Genomic DNA, 19,780 nt, shown 5'->3' on the forward strand with positions numbered 1-19,780 from the left:
TGCTATACTTTGATATTTTATGTACACTATATAATATATATTTGGTGTGCTGTGATATTTTAAGTACAGCATACACTATATATTTGGTGTACTTTGATATTTGATGTACCGTATATAATATATATTTATTGTACTTTGATGTTTTATGTACAGTATATAATATATAATTGGTGAACTTTTATATTTTATGTACAGTATACTATATATATTTGGTGTACTGTGTTATATTATGTACAGTAAATATATATTTGGTGTACTTTCACATTTTATGTACAGTATATAATATATATTAGGTGTGCTTTCATATTTTATGAACAGTATATAGTATTCATTTTGTGTATTTTGATATTTTATCTACATTCTTTAATATATATTTGGAGTATTTTGATATTTTATGTAAGCATATAATATACATTTGCTGTACTTTGATATTTTATCTACAGTATATAATATATATTTGTTGTACTTTGATATTTTATGTGCAGTATATAATATATATTTGGTGTACTGTGATATTTCATGTACAGTATATATCTGGTGTACTTTGATATTTTATGTACAGTATACTATATATATTTGGTGTAGTTTGATATTTTATGTACAGTTTATAATATATATTTAGTGTACTTTGATATTTTATGTACAGTATATAATAAATTTGGTGTACTTTGATATTTCATGTACAGTATACAATATATATTTGATTAACATATTTTATGTACAGTATATAATATTTAATTTGTGTACTTTTATATTTTATCTACAGAATGCAATATATATTTGGTGTACTTTGATATTTTATGTATAGTATACAATATTCATTTGGTGTATTATGATATTTTATGTACATTATATAATATATACTTTGTGTACTTTGATATTTTATGTACAGTATATAATATATATTTGGTGTATTTTGATATTATTTGTACACTACATAATATCCATTTGGTGTACTTTGATATTTTATTTACAGTATATAATATTCATTTGGTGTACTTTGATATTTTATGTACAGTATATAATATATATTCGGTGTAATTTGACATTTTATGTACAGTATATAATATATATTTGGTGTACTGTATTTTTTGTACGGTATGTAACATATATGTGGTGTACTGTGAAATTTCATGTACAGTATATAATATATATGGTGTATTTTGATATTGTATGTACATTATAAAATATAAATTTGGTGTACTTCGATGTTTCACATACAGTATATAATATATATTTGTTGTAGTTTGATATTTTTTCTGCCATATAAATATATATTTGGTGTACTTTAATATTTTATGTACAGTTTATAATATTTATTTGGTGTAATTTAATATTTTATGTACAGTAGAAAATATACATTTGGTGTACTTTGATGTTTTACATACAGTATATAATATATATTTGTTGTAGTTTGACATTTTATGTGCCATACATAATATATATTTGGTGCAATTTAATATTTTATGTACAGTATATAATATATATTTGGTGTACTTTGATATTTTATGTAGAGTATATAATATTCATTTGGTGTAGTTTGATATTTTATGTACAGTATATAACATATATTTGGTGTACTTTGATATTTTATGCACAGTATATAATTTACATTTGGTGTACTTTGGTATTTTATGTACAGTATATAATATTTATTTGGTGTACTTTGATATTTTATGGGCAGTATATAATATATATTTGGTGTACTTTGATATTTTATGTGCAGCATATAACATATTTGGTGTACTTTGATATTTTATGTTAAGTATATAATATATAAGTGGTGTATATTGATATATTATGTACAGTGTATAATATATATTCGGTGTACTGTGATATTTTATGTATAGTATATAATAACTATTTGGTGAAGTTTTATAATTGGTGTACAGTATATAGTACATACTTGGTGTAATTTTATATTTTATGTACAGTATATGATATATGTTTGGTGTAAGTTTATAGTTTATGTACAGTATATAATATATATTTGGTGTGCTTTGATATTTTATGTACAGTATATAATATACGTTCGGTGTACTTTGATATTTTATGTCCAGTATATAATATATATGGTGTACTTTGATATTTTATGTACAGTATATAACGTTCTTTTGGTCTTTCCTGTCCATGGGACACAGGCTGTGGGCCTAACGAAGGGCTGCATCTAATGAGATGGTGTGCTTGTGTTTATGTTTTAGCACCAACCTCATATGTTGACAGAGCTCTGGAGTGTGAGGGACAAGTCCATGTTCCATTAGCTCTGTTCTTTTCTGCCCAGGGCTTCACTGCTCCTTGTCAGCTGCTATCTCCTCCATGTTGCAAACAGGATTTTCTCCTCCTTTCTGTCAATCTGGTGGGCTCTCAAACTCAGGAAATCTGAGTCCTTTAAGAAGCTGCTTACTAGGAACTAACAGTGACAAATACACTAACATAGGAAGCAGCAGCTCTCCTATGACCTGCTCCTTTTTATAACACTCCGTTAGAAAAGGAAGCAATGTTACCTACAAAGGCTACGAGGAGAAGAATTGGAAATCCTGTTAAAAACCACTCTCTATGGCCACGCAGGCTTCCCAGAATAAACTCCACAAATGTCCAGCCGTCTGTCTCCTTGTTGTATGTTTCCACTGTATGCATGGATTTGTTAGTGGATGCGTTTGAGAGAAGTGTGTACGGATGGATGCATGGATGGATGGATGGATATATTTGTTTATGTGCCTGTGTGTGTGAATACTTCTATGCTCAGTTATAATTCGATAAATAAAGACACACATATGCATAACTCACCTTTCATTCATACGTGCCTCTGGGTTCACTCCTGATAATTCATTTGCGGGTGGACTAGAGGATGACAAAAGAATACAGTCAGACAGGAGACACAATTCAAAATTTACTTTTCTGGTAAAACTAGCTTTCATTACTCTGTACATAAACCAGTTAAGTTCTGACTATTCATGTGTATAGCACTATTTGGTTCTAAAATGTCATTTTTTTATTAAAAAGGAGGATTTATATGATGGCAACCAACATCTTAGGCTGGGGAAAATAGTAATGCTTTCAGATTTAAATAAACCTCTTTATTATGACCTCAGTCCCAATGCGTGACAGCCTTTGTGGTGGCAGTTGTTTCAAACTAAACTTTTGCGTGGAGGTAGTCAGCCCTCTTATTCCACTAAATGTGCTGCCTCGAAAGCCCTCCATTACTTCTTCACTTGATTGTCTCTCTTGGTCCACAAGTACGGTAAAGTAACTGCAGGTCTGAGTCAAGGACACAATCCAATATGATGGTATTTGGGGTTTTGAGTACCACCCTGTATTGTGGCAGAGTTCTGCAGGGTCGAAAACATTTCTAGGGTTGTTAGCTTTTTTCTCTTCTCCTGAGGTCTTCACTACTCTCCGTCCCTGCTGTGCTTTCCTGTTTCCAAAGAGGATTCTCTGCTGTCCTCAGCCATTATAGTAAGGTCTCACATACAGGCAGTCTGAAAATTATTTTTTATTTTTACTCGAGTATCAAACAGACTAGTAAGAAAAATCATTCTTCTTTTTATGTGGCCATCTTTTATCTAAATTCATTCAAGACATAAAGTCACCTTCATATCCTATAGTGAGATCACGCAGACACATGTGTCAAAAGTTTTTTGTTTTTCCATTAATGCCCTTGAATGGGAACTTCCCTAATCTCAACCTTTATATTTCTCTGCAGTACCTGTGGGTGCATGCCTTGATTTAATATGAATGCATATAGGTATATATAAATGGTATATAATCATTTCCTCCCTTGTTCATACATCCTTATATCTATATTGATTTATTTCTTTTTCTTTTTTTTCTTTTTTTGAGGGGGAGTCTCCCTCTGTTGCCCAGGCTGGAGTGCAGTGGCAGGATCTCGGCTCACTGCAAGCTCTGCCTCCCGGGTTCATGCCATTCTCCTGCCTCAGCCTCCTGAGTAGCTGGGACTACAGGCACCCGCCACCACACCCAGCTAATTTTTTGTATTTTTAGTAGAGATGGGGTTTCACTGTGTTAGCCAGGATGGTCTCGATCTCCTGACCTCGTGATCCACCCACCTCGGCCTCCCAAAGTGCTGGGATTACAGGCGTGAGCCACCGCACACAGCCTCTATATTATTTCTGTCTCACAGTTCACTGACAGCGCCACTCCAGGGTACTGATTTGAATTTAGACTTGGCAGTGCTACAGAATTTAAATATATATATGTATCGTCCAACACCAATATGACATCCTGGACTTCACTTTCTGGTTTGAATTACTCACAAGCGATGTTTAGTTCTTTACAATTGAATACAGCACAAACTAAGAATTTGGTGGTTTACTTTATTTCAAATTCAGCTGCAGTTTCTATATACAAATCCCCTTGACCCCATCTCATTTCCTGACACTAAAATCCCTTCATGAGTGCCTTGTTTTTGCCATTATAGGTGTCTTCTCTGCTCTCACACAGGGTCAAGAAACTGCCCCATACAATGTGATGATGGGTGTGGGCTTGCAGTGTTAGCCTCACATGGTGGTAGAGCTCTGGGTGTGAGGAACCCTGCCAGGGCCATTAGCTCTGTTTTTTTTCCCTAAGGGCTCCACTGCTCCCTGTCCACTGTTACTCGCTTGTTGCTCTGCATAGGATTTTCTTCCCTTGGTCCACTCTAGTATGTCTCATACACAGAAAATCTGACTTTCCTAAGTATGTGCCTGCTACTAAGGGTGACAAGACAATAACAAGAAGTCTCCCTTTTTTGCCCTGTTCCTTTTTTATCCAATTTAATCAAAAAGTTGGATAAGGGGCCTGCAGGGCCTATAGTGAGGAGGTTTATAAACAGTGTAAAAGACATTCTGTATGGCCATAGATGATCCTGAGTGTAAGCACATAATCTTCATCTTTCTCTCTGTCGATTCTCTCTCTCTTTTCTCTTTCTCTTCCTTTCTCTCTCTCCCTGTGTGTTTAGATAGACAGAAGTATGTATATCTGCATATATATTTCTTTAAATATTTGTGTATATATATTTTATAATTCACATTTCATTGGTGGTTCTATCATAGGTCATTGATGTCAATTCTGTATGCAGGCTAAAGGAATATAAAAGTAGATAGTTGGACACACATGTAATTCTAAACTTACTTTTTGAATCAAACAGCTACAGTTACTCTACGATGTACTATCTGGTTGACATTTAAATATTCATGTGTATATCACTAATTTGAACTAGGTGTATCCTTTTTTTTAGGTGGAGTCTCACTCTCACTGAGGCTGGAGTGCAGTGGTACCATCTTGGCTCACTGCAACCTCCGCCACCCAGGTTCAAGCAATTCTCCTTCCTCAGCCTCCTGAGTAGATGGGATTACAGGCATGCACCACCACACCTGGCTAATTTTTGTATTTTTAGTAGAGACAGGGTTTTGCCATGTTGGTCAGGCTTGTCTCAAATTCCTGGCCTCCAGTGATCTAGCTGTCTTGGCCTCCCAAAGTGCTGGGATTACAGATATGAGCCACCATGCCTGGCCAGTGGCATTTATTTCTAATGTAACTGCAGTCTGTAAGGAAACATGCCTCTTACCCCATCTAAATTCTTGATTCCTAAGTCCTTCTGTCACTTCTTTACTTTCACCCATCATGGCTGTCTTTCCTGCCCAGAAGATATGACCATGTAGCTGTAGGCCTGAGTCATGAACTCCCTACAAAATGATTGTGGGTTTGGGTTTGGAGCACCAGCCTCACATGGTGGTAGAACTCTAGAAGGTGAGGAACCCATTATGGTTTCATGAACTCTGTTCTTTTTGCTGAGTGCTTCACTCCTCCCTGTCACCTGTTACCTCCCCATTGCTCCATATAGGATTCTCTCTCCCTTTGGCCCACTCTAGTAGTAGGAGAGTCTCATAAATGGAAAACCTCAGAGGTTCCTAAGGGATTGGATACTACTAACTTAGAGTGACAAATATACTAAGAGGAAGAAGCATCCCTTTCATGACTTCATCCTCTTTTATCCAATTTGGTCTGAAAAAAAAATAGAAGGTTATCTATAGATCCTACAGTGAGAAGATTTAGACATAGTGTCAAAGATACTCTGTATTTCCAAGGATATGCCTGACAGTGAATTTTACAAATATCAACTTCTCTTTCTCTTTCATTGTTTTATGTTTCTGTGTGTGTATGTGTATGCATGCGTGTATGTTATGTGTATATATGTATATATACACTTACTTGTATATAAATCTTTGTTTCTCATTCACATTTCATGGGTGGCTCTATCATAGGTTACTACCATCAACTCAATTGGCTGTGGGCTGGGGAATTATAAAAGCATATTACTCAGATACAAACACAATTTGGACTTACACTTTTGGTCAAATAGCTGCAGTTACTCTAGACAAGAGTCTACCTGCCAAGGAATGCCAAAGATTGCCAGCAACCAGAAAAAGCTAGCAAAGAGGTATCAAACAGATTCTTCCTTATAGCCTTCATAGAAAGCCAACCCTACTGACAACCTCAATTTCAGATTTCTAGTCCCTAGGACTATGAGATCATTAATTTTTGTTTAAGCCACTTGGTTTGTGATACTTTGTTAAAGCAGCCCTAGAAACTAATATAGCCTAACCTGGTAGAATCTCATACACAGGCAATCCAACAGTTTTCTAAAAGTTTTAGCTACTAGTCAATTCAGCTAGGAAGAAGAAGTAGACTTCTTGTGATCTACTTATCTTGTATCCAACTAGACCCAAAAAGAAAAGGATGTTACATACAGAAGCTGAAACTACCAGTACTTTAGAAACAGTGTCCAAGAAACTCTATAGTTAACATTTGTGTGTATGTTTATGAACATACACACACATAACACCTTTCACTGATGGCTCCATTATAGGCTAGTGATATCGTTTCACTTTCACTGAGGACTCCATCATGGGTTAGTGATATCACTTCATTTGGGTCAGAGCTAAAGAATTAAACTAAATTGTACATAATCAAATACCATGTGAATTTGTAGGCTTAATTTTTATTCAAATTAGCTACAATAACCCTACAACTAATAAACTAGCTGTTCTGAAAAAACAAAACAAAACAAAACACACGCAATTTAGCCATTTGGAAACAATAGTGACCATCCCTGCCTGTCTCCATAGACAACAACAGCAACTACCCAGGAGTAGTTACAGTAAAATTAGGAGAGCATTAGGCTGGCTGATGAAAACAGGGAAGGGCTGAAGAGCCATCCTTGGGCCTTCACTCCTCCACCTGCCTCCATCTCCAAAGCCCAGGTTACAAACCAGAGAGATTGTCTCCTCCAATGCTGCTTTGTTCAGGAGCTTCAAGGTGATATAGTTGTTTAATTAAACAAAATTTTCCCTGTGGTTGCCTCTGTACTTGAGTCCTTATGCAACAAACTGCAAGCTAACCTAGTGTGTAAACTAACAGCATAATTATGAATAGAATATACACTTGTAACAGATAGCTGTGTCTCAGTCAATTGCAGCAGCTGAGCTTCAGTCAATTGCGGGTGGCTGACTGATTCAAATAAGACAAAACATCCAGCTGTAACCAGTTGTAAACAACAAAGCTGTTTCTGGACCTCACTTCCATTTTCTGTCCATAATGCTGTCTGGCCACGTTGCCAGCTTGCAGTTCTCAGAACTTGTTCTCGTTCTAAAAGCTTCCCAACTCACGAATCATTCTTGCACTATTAAACTCTTAAATTTACCTTGTCTAAAGTTTTTCCTTTTCACAACCCAGAGGAGTTGCCTGGTCAGTGTTTCATGGTTCCTGAGACTCTCTACCCTGGGGCACATCACTTCTCTTCATTTTAAACTTACTGACAATGACACAGCTTACGTCCTAGATTTCAGTGAGACTGACTATATAATTCCTGCCCACACCAGGACACTTTTGAAAGGAAAAAGTGGGTGCTATTAATAATTATGTTGCAAGAACAGCAGCAGACTGAGATTGTCCTTCAGTCCTTCCCCAATACAAATGACCAGAGTAGCCAACAGCCACAAAAAATCTGAGTTCACAAACCAACATGATTAGATATCTGAGGAATACAACTACTGAAAAAGAAATACAGCAAGCTGAACAACAGCATACCGACTGTAGCAAAACTACTGGAACACACTGACCAAGATTTTAAAGTAAGCATGACAAATATTCTTAAGGATAAGAGGACACAAAGGAAGATGTTGAAACATGAAATGAGAATGGGAGTCGTAAGAAAAAATAAAAGAGAAAGCCTTAACTGTAAAAGTATGACTGTCAAAAAATTATAACTTGTTGAGGGATAAATAGTAGTTTGGATACATGTGAAAAGCTAATTAATTTAGAGTTAGAAGATTAGATTGAGAAACTTACCCAGAAAGTAGTAGAAAAGAATAAAGAGAACATACTAAAGAAGAATGTTATGGAGGATAAAAACAGCTATCTAACATCTAGAATATGAAAATCTAAGAAGAAATGAAAACTAAAAATGCAAAATAAAATGTGAAAATTTATGATGATAAATTTCCCAAAATTCAAGAAAGAAGAAATATATCAGCTTTAAGTATCTAATGGAGACAAAGAGAAAATTCTAACACCTTCTAGAAACAGCAAAAGACCTATGAGGGCACAAGGACAGACCAACATCATAGCTCTCTGTACCATAAAGAAAGCTTCCACAGGATAAAGTCCACAGGATCAATATCATATCGCTGTTCTCTGAATATATTGTAATATGATTAGCTTTTTAAAAAAACCCACATTTGAAACTAAATTACACATTACTGAATGCCTCTTATGTTAAAAGGGAAATCATGAAATATTTTAAATACTAAGAACTGATTGATAATAACATGACAAAGTTTGTAGGATACAATGAAGCAATATTTAGAAGAAAATTTACCAATATATAAGCATTAATAAGAAGTCAAGATGGTTAAAAGCAAAGAGTACACATTTAAGTAGAGAGGTTGGAAAAGGAGCACAAGGCAAAGTCTATGGAGTAATAAGGAAGCAAAACATAAAGAGGTAAGCATAAGTCACTGAACTGGAGAAGAAAAAACCGTGGAGAAGATTAACAAAACAAAAGTGTGTCTCTTTGAAAAGATTACTACAATAGACCTGTGGCAATAATAATCAAGAACAAACAGAGTGAATATCCAAATAAAATGTACAAGAAGGGAGCATAACTAGAACACAACTAAAATTTTTTAAAATAAGATTATTCAATTATATGCTAATAAATGTGAAAACTTAGATGGAATGGAAAAATTCCTAGACGAATATAAAACACTAACATTAGTGCAAGAAAATATATTTATATAGAAATAGAATACTCAAGTAACAAAGAAATCAACCTAGTATTTAAAGCCCTTCCCTCTCCCAAACACCACAGGGCCCACATAGGTATTTTTCAAAATTTTTTAGAATATTGACATACTTACTACAAAATCTATGTCAACATATAAAGGCTCCATTAATAACTAATCATGCTAATAAAAAAAGGTGTAGGGATGCCATAAGTATCAATGGAGCAAAATATTGAGCTCAGAGATAAACCTATGTAGATATATGTCACTGACGATGATTACATAAACAAGGAAAAAGGATGAATTGTTTCATAGATGGTATTTGGAAAATCAGCCTACCATTGGGAGAAAAATGAAACCAAATCCCTACCTAACACCATATTGAAGGGTAGACTCTAAGTAGATTAAAGCATTAAATGTGTAAATTAAAACTATGAGGATTAGAAATTACCTTTGTAGACTGAAAGTGGGAAAATTTCAAACTTCAAAAGTAAAATAATAAGGCAAAAAGTTCTGTCATGAAGAGAATGAAGAACAACAATGCCAAAGCTAACAGGCAGATGACGGATTAGAGAACATAACTTCAATGTCTCAAACTGACATGAAGGATGATTTGAATACATAAAGCGATAGTCCAAACTTTTGAATGGGATTCCATACATCTGAGTCTGTTTAATAAGGGATACCTGAGGCTGGGTAATTTATAAAGAAAAGAGGTTTATTTGGCTCACAGTTGTGTGCTGCACAAGAAGCCTGATGCCAACATCTGCTTCTGAGGCTGCTCCCATTTATGGTGGAAGATGAAGGGGAACTGACACGTGCAGAGATCAAATGGCAAGATGGGAATCAAGGTGCGGGAAGCCGCTGGTCTCTTTTTAAACCACCAGCTCTTGCAAGAACTAATAGAGTGAGTACTCACTCACCCTCACTCCAAGGGAGGGAATTAATCTATTCATCTTCCAAACACCTTCCATTAGGCCCCACCTCCGACATTGGGGATCAAATTTCAACATGCAGTTTGGGGGTACAAACCTCCAAACAATAGCATCATGTTTTTAATGTTACTAAAAAGAGTGAATCATTGCTATATTGTTTACAAATGTAACATAATCACTTTGAAAATTAAACATAATTTTAAAAGAAATTTGATTAACTTATTCTAAAATATAAAATATTCAAAAACAGCACACGTAAATTAACAAGACAAAGATAGGAACACTAGTGGAAAAACGGGCTAAGTTCATGAATGGACCATTACAGAAGAAATCCCAAATGCTATAAGAACATAAAATGATGCTCAAATTCATAAGTTATCACATAAATTCAAAGTAAAACATAATGCAATATGTTATGACCTATTAGATTGATTATATAAATTAGAAAGTTTGATAATGTCAAGTGTTGTTGTGAACGTGTATGTGTAGGAACCATCATGCACTGTTCATGAGATGCAGACTGGTATAACCATTGTGAGAGCAATAGGCAGTATTCAGTAAAATTCAAAATATGCAATCCCATGGCCCATCAAGTCCTGTTTCATATTCCTACAGAAATACTCAAACAGGTCTATAGGGGTCTGGCATAAGGATAATCATTTAGTGGCACTCTTTGTGAAGGCAAATGGTAGGAAGCAATATATGTGTTCCTCACTAGGGGATGCATGCATGCTGTGCAATTTTTCATACCAGTTAAAAGCAACAACAAAAGGTATGCACAAGAAGAATAATCTTATGTTACTAAGCAAAAAACTAACAAAATGAGATACAACTTAATACCATTTAAGTAAATTTAAAAACATATAGGCAAAACAATAATACGTAGTTTACAGAACACATATAAATGTATATACTGTGTAAACATATTAAAATTGTTGCATGTGTGCATGTATCTGTATATGTCAATATGTATAACTGTACTCTCATCTATATATTAAAAAGGCCTACAAGTAGCAATGAGCCAATGGCAATCAGCATACCAAATGCAAAATATTGATTGGTTTCTAAAGGGCATGAGGTTCTTTGGGTAAATGGCTGATTCCAGGGCTGGGGAAATGCTCAAAAAGTGATGGGAACATGTCAAGTCAAAAGGACACAGGGGCTAGCTTTTAGGGAGTCCCACTGGCCAAATATGGGACCATTTAAAGATCAAAATAAATAATGACAGAAAGGATTGTAATTCATTGAAATAATGTAAGAATTTATAAGTTCATAGTAATAGTGAACAAATAGGGGTAGGAATAGCTCTCCTTATAATAGAGTGATACTTATTAAACACAGAAAAACTACTTTTTTTAAAAAAAATCACCATTTTGTAATGATCACAGTTACAACTGATTCACATAAAAATCAATGAATGCTAAAACTAGGGCATGAAAGTTTTATGTGGAACAGGATACTGAACATTGAAGATAGTTTTAACATAGACTGAAAGTATCTCCCCCCAACATGGATATTAATTATAAACTGAATAATATTTACTTGTCAGCGAATAAATCTGGCAATACCTCTCAACCACAATAGAGATATGAACCATAAAACAGTGTAATATTCAATAGAGGAGTTACTTAATCTGAAAGTGGTATTCAAATCCCTCATCTATCCTTTAAAAGGCCATGAAATTATTTCCTGTCATCTCATATAAAAGATGTTGTAATATTCTAAGAGCTTGCATTTAGGTTGTCTCTGGAAAGAGTCTGATGAATAACTTGACAATAAGAAAGTGAATGCTGAGATTTTAGAGTGAACAGACATTTTAATCTCATAGTCTACTTTGTGTTAACTCACCCCTCTCACATTTCAGAAATATCTAAAAGTAGCTGTTAGACATTCTATTAAGTCCTCCTGGTGAAAATGGAAATGTTTGGATATTCGATCTTTGCATCATCTTCCTATATCCCACTTTTAAACATTTTTGGCATTGAAACTTATTCTTCAAATGAACTTTTAGATATCACACATGCTTAGTAAACTTCAAATCTGCAAGTGGTGAATAGATAATCTGCACAGGAAACACTTTTTTTTTTTTTGAGACAGAGTTTTGCTCTGTCATCGAGGCTGCAGTTCAGCGGTGCTGTCTCAGCTCACTGCAACCTCTGCTTCCCAGATTCAAGTAATCCTTCTGCCTCAGCCTCCCGAGTAGCTGGGACTACAGGCATGCACCACCATGCCCAGCTAATTTTTGTATTTTTAGTAGAGACGCGGTTCTACCATATTGGCCAGGCTGGTCTTGAACTCCTGACCTCGTGGTCCACCTGCCTCAGCCTCCCAAAGTGCTGGGATTACAGGCTTGAGCCACCATGCCCAGCCAGAAAACACTTTTGACAAACACACCAGCATTTCCTTTTGTAGAATCCTTGGGCCATATTCAGGGTATTGTTAAGCTGCCATCTCATAAAGTGTACAGAATAAAACACTAATTTGGGGAGACGTTAAAAGGGAATAGTAACAACAGCAGCAGCGCTTGCTTTATTTAAATGTGGAAAATTAATTCAAAATATAAAAAAATATTTTGGTGACTATATTGGTAATCTTACGATAAGAAATAACTTTCTGAGTATAACAAACAGCATCGGTTATAAAAGTACCAATTATATTTGAACACATGAAGCTTATTATAAAGCTCTATGTAAGGTTGCTGCATTTTACTTCAAACATCAAATGCAAAAATATATTAGAGATTTGCCACATGGACCGGTGATATGACCAATTTATTTGAACAACAAAATTCCTTGAATCTAAAAGATATGATAAATATGACTTAGCTTACTTAAGACCCAACATTTTAGAAAGAATTTTAGAATCAGTGTCCAGAAAACTATTTTCCCATGAATAATTCTGAGACTGAATTTCACAAACCTGAATTCCTCCCATCTCCAATATATATTATGACATCACCTTTCATTGTTGACTCCAGCACAGATTTCTGATGTCAATTCATTGGAGTCAGTGCAAAGGATTGAAAGGTAAATAGTAAGAAACAACATAAATGCATACATGACTTTTTTTTTTTTGGTTCAAATTGGCTATGATTGCGCTACAAATTACAATGTGTTGTCCCTAAAAATTCTCATGTAAATCTGTTATTTGGCACCTGGTACTTGATTTTTCTCTAGAAACAAGTCTCTATGTGTTGGTAATAAAAATTGTTTAGGACTCTCAAAAAAGTTTAATGAATCAAGATTTAAATACAATTCTTTATTACTGAACCTGATCATCATGTGTGGCAGCAAATTTAACTTAAATTTCCTTCAAATTCATGTCCCATTTGTAGTCACACATTATTCTTGCCCATTTTGATTTCCTAATTATCAAGTCCCTCCACCACCTTCATGCTCTTCATGAGTCACAGATATCTTTGCTTCTCCTCAAATAGGATAAAGTGACTAAACCTGAGGCAGGGGCTCCATCCAATGGGATGATGGCTTTGAGTTTGGGGCACTAGCTCTGAAGGGTGAGGGACAGATACAGGGTCTCTTAGCTCCTTTCTTTATGCTGAGGGCTCCTCTGCTGCCTGTCCAATGCTACCACCTTCTTTCTCCAAGTAGGATTCTCTACTCTCTTGGATCACTCTTGAGAGAGTCTCATACACAGGCATTCTGATAGTTTCCTAAGGTTTTGTTTGCTAATTACTTAGAGTCACAAACAATCTTTGAGTACCAAGCATCCCTCTTCTGACCTGATCTTATTTTTTCCACTCTGGTTCAAAAACAATGTTACCAAAGAAGCTTAAAGTCTCTGATAGAAAGCTGTTATTGCCATTGATGCTCCCAGTGTTTTTCACCACTTAGATCAGTCAACTCACCCATTGTGGTCATAGTTGTCAGAGCATACAGTAGAATCTGGTAGTGAATACATAACTCTACCAAAGAGTAAAAAGCACATACAAAAAATAAAGTCAGATATTTTGGAAGGCAATGAGGATGTTAATGTCAACAGTATTTCAGGACACAAAAAATAAAATCGGAGGAATTTTGACAAGAACTAAAGAAACAATTTCAGGATACAGCACTAGTAGTTCTGAGACTGTGTGTGTCTGTGTGTGTCTGTGTGTGTGTGTGTGAGAGAGAGAGAGAGAGGACACAGAAAAAGAAAGAAAATGTAAGAATAATGAATGTTTCTATATCAATGGCTAGTTCCCGGTCATCCTTGGTAGGAAATAAACAAGTAGATAAGTCAAGCATAGCCTTAATTATGTTTAAAACATTTTGTGAACTTAAAGTGGATTATGTGTTTACAATGATTTTGTTTTCTTTTTGTCTGGATTCATTTTCTTAAAGTTATATGGCTATGTTTTACAATATCAAGACTTCCTAGCACCGAAACCCCTGGCTTGGCTAATTTAATCTCTCTGCTACTTCATTTCCTCATCTGTAAGTTAAGACACATGCAAAATACACTCCACATCTGTCAACTTCATAAAACCATGCTGAATATTCAGCATTTTGCCAATATTGGTTTTTAGACAACCTGCTCTCTACACCATATATTATGCCATAAAAATCAGTATGTGGCAATATAAACTGATACACATTTTTAGTTTCAAATACACAAACATTCTCATCAAGGTAATACACTCCCAAGACTCAAGAATTAATGCTCTTTGCCACAATTTTCTAACTTTTCAAACATTTAAATAAGTTTAAGAAACTGATCACATATTTTTTTGCTGCTGATAACAACTGGGATTCTCTAAGAGTGTGCTGAGGTTTCTTAACCTGTTTGACCACAGAACCTCTTTCTCACAGTGGAAATGTGTGAGAAACACATTTTGGAAACAATATATTAAATGGTATCTTTTTATGTCTTTAAGAAAAGTTCCCCTACACAAACTAATTTTGGACTCTGATCAATAGCTCCAACCTTTAAGCACAGATAGACACTAATATTGTGCTAGTCTTTCAGCCTGTGAGGAAAGGAGTGCCGGAGTTCAAATTATCGCATCTCATTAGCCTGGTCTGAGGGCCATGAGGGGAACCTTTCAAGTTCTAAGTGGGTGTTCTCATGTCCTTGAATGGCTCCTGGAAATTCATCCAGGTCTCAGGAAAAACAATACCTTTTACAAAAAGAAAGGCATCTATAGGCATCCGCTACTTTTCAGCAGGATGAATAATTGGATTGTCTATGCAGAATACACTAATCATAACAGGGGAAAATGTTCAAAACACCAAAAAGGTAAGAATTTGAGTTTCTGACATAAGCAGCCTTATTAAATGATTACTGGATTTTTCAGACATCCTCTACTGAGGAAGAGAACTGGAAGACACTCAAATTACTCCAGATTCAGGTGACAAGCCAGGATTGCTAAGCAAGTTCCTCGGGAAACTAATCTCCAAAAAGGGCACGAGACATCCATAGATGTTACCTGAACTCCTTTCAGGGAGAGTACTGCATGAAGTCTGAAATAATACTTTGATAAGCTGCTTTGGGGCACAGAATGACTTCCCTCATGGGACATGAATAAGTAACTAGCTAAATTGCCCTCTAAGGAAGGTGAGAATTGCAAACTGTCCTAAACTGAAGTGGTCATGCAGAATTCTTAAATGCTTTTTGGTAGATAGGAGCAACCACAGAAGTTTGAGTTAGCTGAAGGTTAGCTACACCTTTATAATCATGCTACCAGGTTATAATGAAAAGTAGGTCTCCGACCAAATCTGCCACACATACAGATATTCATTTAACAAAACATTCAGTAGCAAGCAGACACAGTACACAAGCTTCTGTAAGCTTTCCGCACTTTAGGTGCTCCAAGCATGAAAGCTTCATTCTCAACAGATTCCTAATGTTTCAGAGGCCAAAATCTTCCTAAACCTTCCTGGAGATAGGACCATATGAGGATCAAGCCTTGGGTGTCATCTCTAAATATACACTACAGGCCACCCTCATACACCTTTATCCTGTTTATGCAAGGGTGGGCTGTCTCCAAAACACGTTAGTTGATTAACAGATCTTAAAATGTCATATAATTGTAACATCCATCATGCTGCTTTGTAAGCCATCAATTGCACTAATAAAAACCCATTTGTGACCTTTACTGTAATTATTAACAGTGTTTCAGGTGTTAATTGAGATGGGACCACTGAAGCCCTTTTGGTGGCCATCTCTGTGGAGTGGCTTCCTGAGCTGAACACTAGCTCACCATCCTTGAACAGAGCATCCAACATGAGGGCAACCAGCTGCCCCTGTAGGAAAGATTAAAGTGACCAGTATATGCATATTATCACACTGCCTAAAATGTCATAGAATGAGGCTTGGCTTGTTTTTTAAATTTTTTCTATTTCTATTATTTTTCTATCGAATCATTTTTCTATTTTTATTTCCTGGGTCACAGACAACAGCAAATTCCATACCTTTGGAGTTATACCAGCTCATCTGCCGTAGGAGTAGAAATATCAAAGCTCTCAGTCTACCACCTTGCGCTCCAGAGATGTGGCCCAAGCACATCTTTGGACGTGAACCAGGGCAACCCAAGGCAGAGCTGGATTTCTGGGAGTTTCTCCCTGTAAGCCCTGGACATGCTTACCTATAGACCAGACTGCTTCCAGAGCCACTGCCGGTCAGAAGAGCCTGGGGTGTGTTCAGCTGCTAGAATAACACAAGTCTGAGGTCTTGTGTCGTCGGTCCAACATTCTCTAAGAGGGAGAAATTTAATCAAGATCCTGTTAGCAGTTTTCTCTCTTGTTGCCTTTCAAGATTATGGCTTTTCCTTTTTTCATTTTTTAGTTCCCAAAACCAAGCTTGTTAAATCAAATCTTGACCCAATTCCTGGCAAGTAACAAGGTTATTGCTATTTGGCCTTACACCCACGGGTTGTCCCCCAGTACCGTGAGGGTAAGGGGACTCTGTAAGGTCCCTGGGAGGGGAAAGGAATGTCAATTAGTGGTCCCCCCAGCTGGGTATAAGCAAACTTTCCTGTCTATGGGCCGCAGAGACCACCATCTAGTCCCCCCGCCAAAACTTTACATGATTTTAACTCTCCTGATGAAGATGAGAGGACAACAGCCAACAGAGAGGGCAGAGGATGGGATGGGACTCCCTTGCTCAGAGACCTCACCTCTAGGTCTTTACCTCCTATTGAGAATAAGTCAGTTCTGTAATAAGAACTCTGTGTCCACAGCAACCCCAAACAGAATCCTAGCGCTCTTGTGATTCTTGTAGAGTGGGGAATAGAACGAGCTTGGCCCAAGACTGCAGACACTTAAAAACATACTGTTCTTTGAGAATGGCAATCATTAAAAAGTCAGGAAACAACAGGTGCTGGAGAGGATGTGGAGAAATAGGAACACTTTTACACTGTTGGTGGGACTGTAAACTAGTTCAACCACGGTGGAAGTCAGTGTGGCGATTCCTCAGAGATCTAGAACTAGAAATACCATTTGACCCAGCCATCCCATTACTGGGTATATACCCAAAGGACTATAAATCATGCTGCTATACAGACACATGCACACGTATGTTTACTGTGGCACTATTCACAATAGCAAAGACTTGGAACCAACCCAAATGTCCAACAATGATAGACTGGATTAAGAAAATGTGGCACATATACACCATGGAATACTATGCAGCCATAAAAAATGATGAGTTCATGTCCTTTGTAGGGACATGGATGAAATTGGAAATCATTCTCAGTAAACTATCGCAAGAACAAAAAACCAAACACTGCATATTCTCACTCATAGGTGGGAACTGAACGAGAACACATGGACCCAGGAAGGGGAACATCACACTCTGGGGACTGTTGTGGGGTGGGGGGAGGGGGGAGGGATAGCATTGGGAGATATACCTAATGCTAGATGAGGAGTTAGTGGGTGCAGCGCACCAGCATGTCACATGTATACATACGTAACTAACCTGCATATTGTGCACATGTACCCTAAAACTTAAAGTATAATAAAAAAAATACTGTTCTGCCATACATACAGATACTCATTAAAGATGAGGGAGAAGGGCATGGGGTGGGGGAGAATGTACCAAAACCAAAGACCACAGGATAATAACCTCAGAGCAGAGACTATCTCTCCAGTTATCTTTTCTTTTGTATGTAATGGAGAGGATTCTTATTATTTACTCTGATGAAGAAGTTTACATCAAGTGTTCAGCTTCCTTTGTGAGTTACAGAGAATAACCAGAGGGCTCAGTTATGCTCTCTGAATAACTATGTTTGCTTAGTGTTTTCTAGACAATATTAAATTTCACTAAAATAGACAAGGTTGATAGGACTTGGGGCGATAACTCATTGACTCAAGCTATCATTTTATAGGATTGTGAGAAAACAAATAGATGTACATTTAAAATACACTCATATTCTCGCTAGAAGAGAGGATTTTGAATATTCTTACATCAAAGACATGGTAAATGTTTAAGGCAATGGATATGCTAATTACCATGATTTGATCTTATGCAATGTAAAATGTACTGAAACATCACATTGTACCTCATAAATATGTACAATTTATGTGTGAATTAAAATTTTGAGTATAAGAAAAAATAAACTTCAATTATAAGAAAACAACCCAACTTTTAAAAAATGGGCAAAATATGTGAACAGATACTTCACTAATAGAGATTTGCAACTGGCAAATAAGCAAATGAAAAACTGGTCATCATCACTAGCTATTAGAGAAATGCAGATTAAAACTACAATAAGAAGCAATGCTGCCCGTCCAGACGCATTGTTTTGACCATTTCCAACTTGCCCCGGCCCTTCCCGGGGTATCGCTGGGGACCCTACGCCGACCTCCCCCCTCCGCCCGCGCCCCAAGGGCCGACTGGGCAAATTGGGAGACCCGCCCCGCGGGGCGACCCAACTTTTCGGAACAGACCCCCACCGCCCACCCCCGCAGACCCCCGGACCCCCGCTCCCGGCGGAGATTCAGGGAACCCCGCATCCCAAGCCCTTCTAAATCGTGCAGTGTGAGTGTGACGGCCAAGAGCGGATGCAGCCCGGGATCGCCCGCACCTTCCCGTGGGCGGAAGCGCAGGAGCCGGCTGGGGAGGCCGCGCCCTAGAGGAGCCGCTAGAAAGCTGACACGGGGAACTGAGGTCAGCCTGGGGAGGGGACAAGACAACGAGAGCCGGGCGCCTCGGGGGCGGCGCGGGAGCCTCCGCAGGACCGGGCGGGCGCCCCGGCTGGCGCGGGCGGGGGGCGCGCCCCCTTTACCTGCGGCTCCGGCTCCTCGGCCATTTCCTCATGCGGCGGCAGCCAGGACTGAGCTGACACCACTCAGGCCGGCCGGGTTTGAATGAGGAGGAGCGGGCGCGGAGACGGCGGAGGGAGGGAGGGAGGCGTCGCGGAGTTTTTCTCGGCCTTTTGTGCGGACACCTCCCGGATTCCGCGCCCGCACCCGGCCCCCCAAAAGACACGGGGAGCCGCGGGCGAGGGGTGCAGCCATCCGCCGAGGCGCCTAGTGCCTTCGCGCCTCCAAGATCCCTGCCCCAACAAAAAAGGAGCGTCCCTCACCCCTACCCCCGCCCGGAGGATTTAGGGCCTGGGCTCAC

At 37.7% G+C, this 19,780-nt stretch overlaps 1 protein-coding gene across 2 annotated transcripts in view; it reads right to left on the reverse strand.

Annotated features, from left to right (window-relative positions):
• The window catches only part of LOC101136771 (ATP-binding cassette sub-family D member 1-like), a 72,237-nt gene that overhangs the window by 52,312 nt on the left and 145 nt on the right, over positions 1-19,780 (reverse strand). The window contains exons 2-4 of one of the 2 annotated variants that reach the window (XM_063695499.1): positions 16,803-16,911; positions 14,085-14,141; positions 2,788-2,841 (exon numbers count right to left, since the gene is read on the reverse strand). In XM_063695499.1, coding sequence (XP_063551569.1) covers positions 2,788-2,794 — 7 coding nt within the window. In that variant the 5' untranslated portion in view covers positions 2,795-2,841; positions 14,085-14,141; positions 16,803-16,911. The remainder of the gene's footprint in view (positions 1-2,787; positions 2,842-14,084; positions 14,142-16,802; positions 16,912-19,780) is intronic. The other variant, XM_063695500.1, reaches the window with a different exon arrangement.

The sequence above is a fragment of the Gorilla gorilla genome, chromosome 12, assembly GCF_029281585.2.
Source record: "Gorilla gorilla gorilla isolate KB3781 chromosome 12, NHGRI_mGorGor1-v2.1_pri, whole genome shotgun sequence".
Taxonomy (NCBI): domain Eukaryota; kingdom Metazoa; phylum Chordata; class Mammalia; order Primates; family Hominidae; genus Gorilla; species Gorilla gorilla.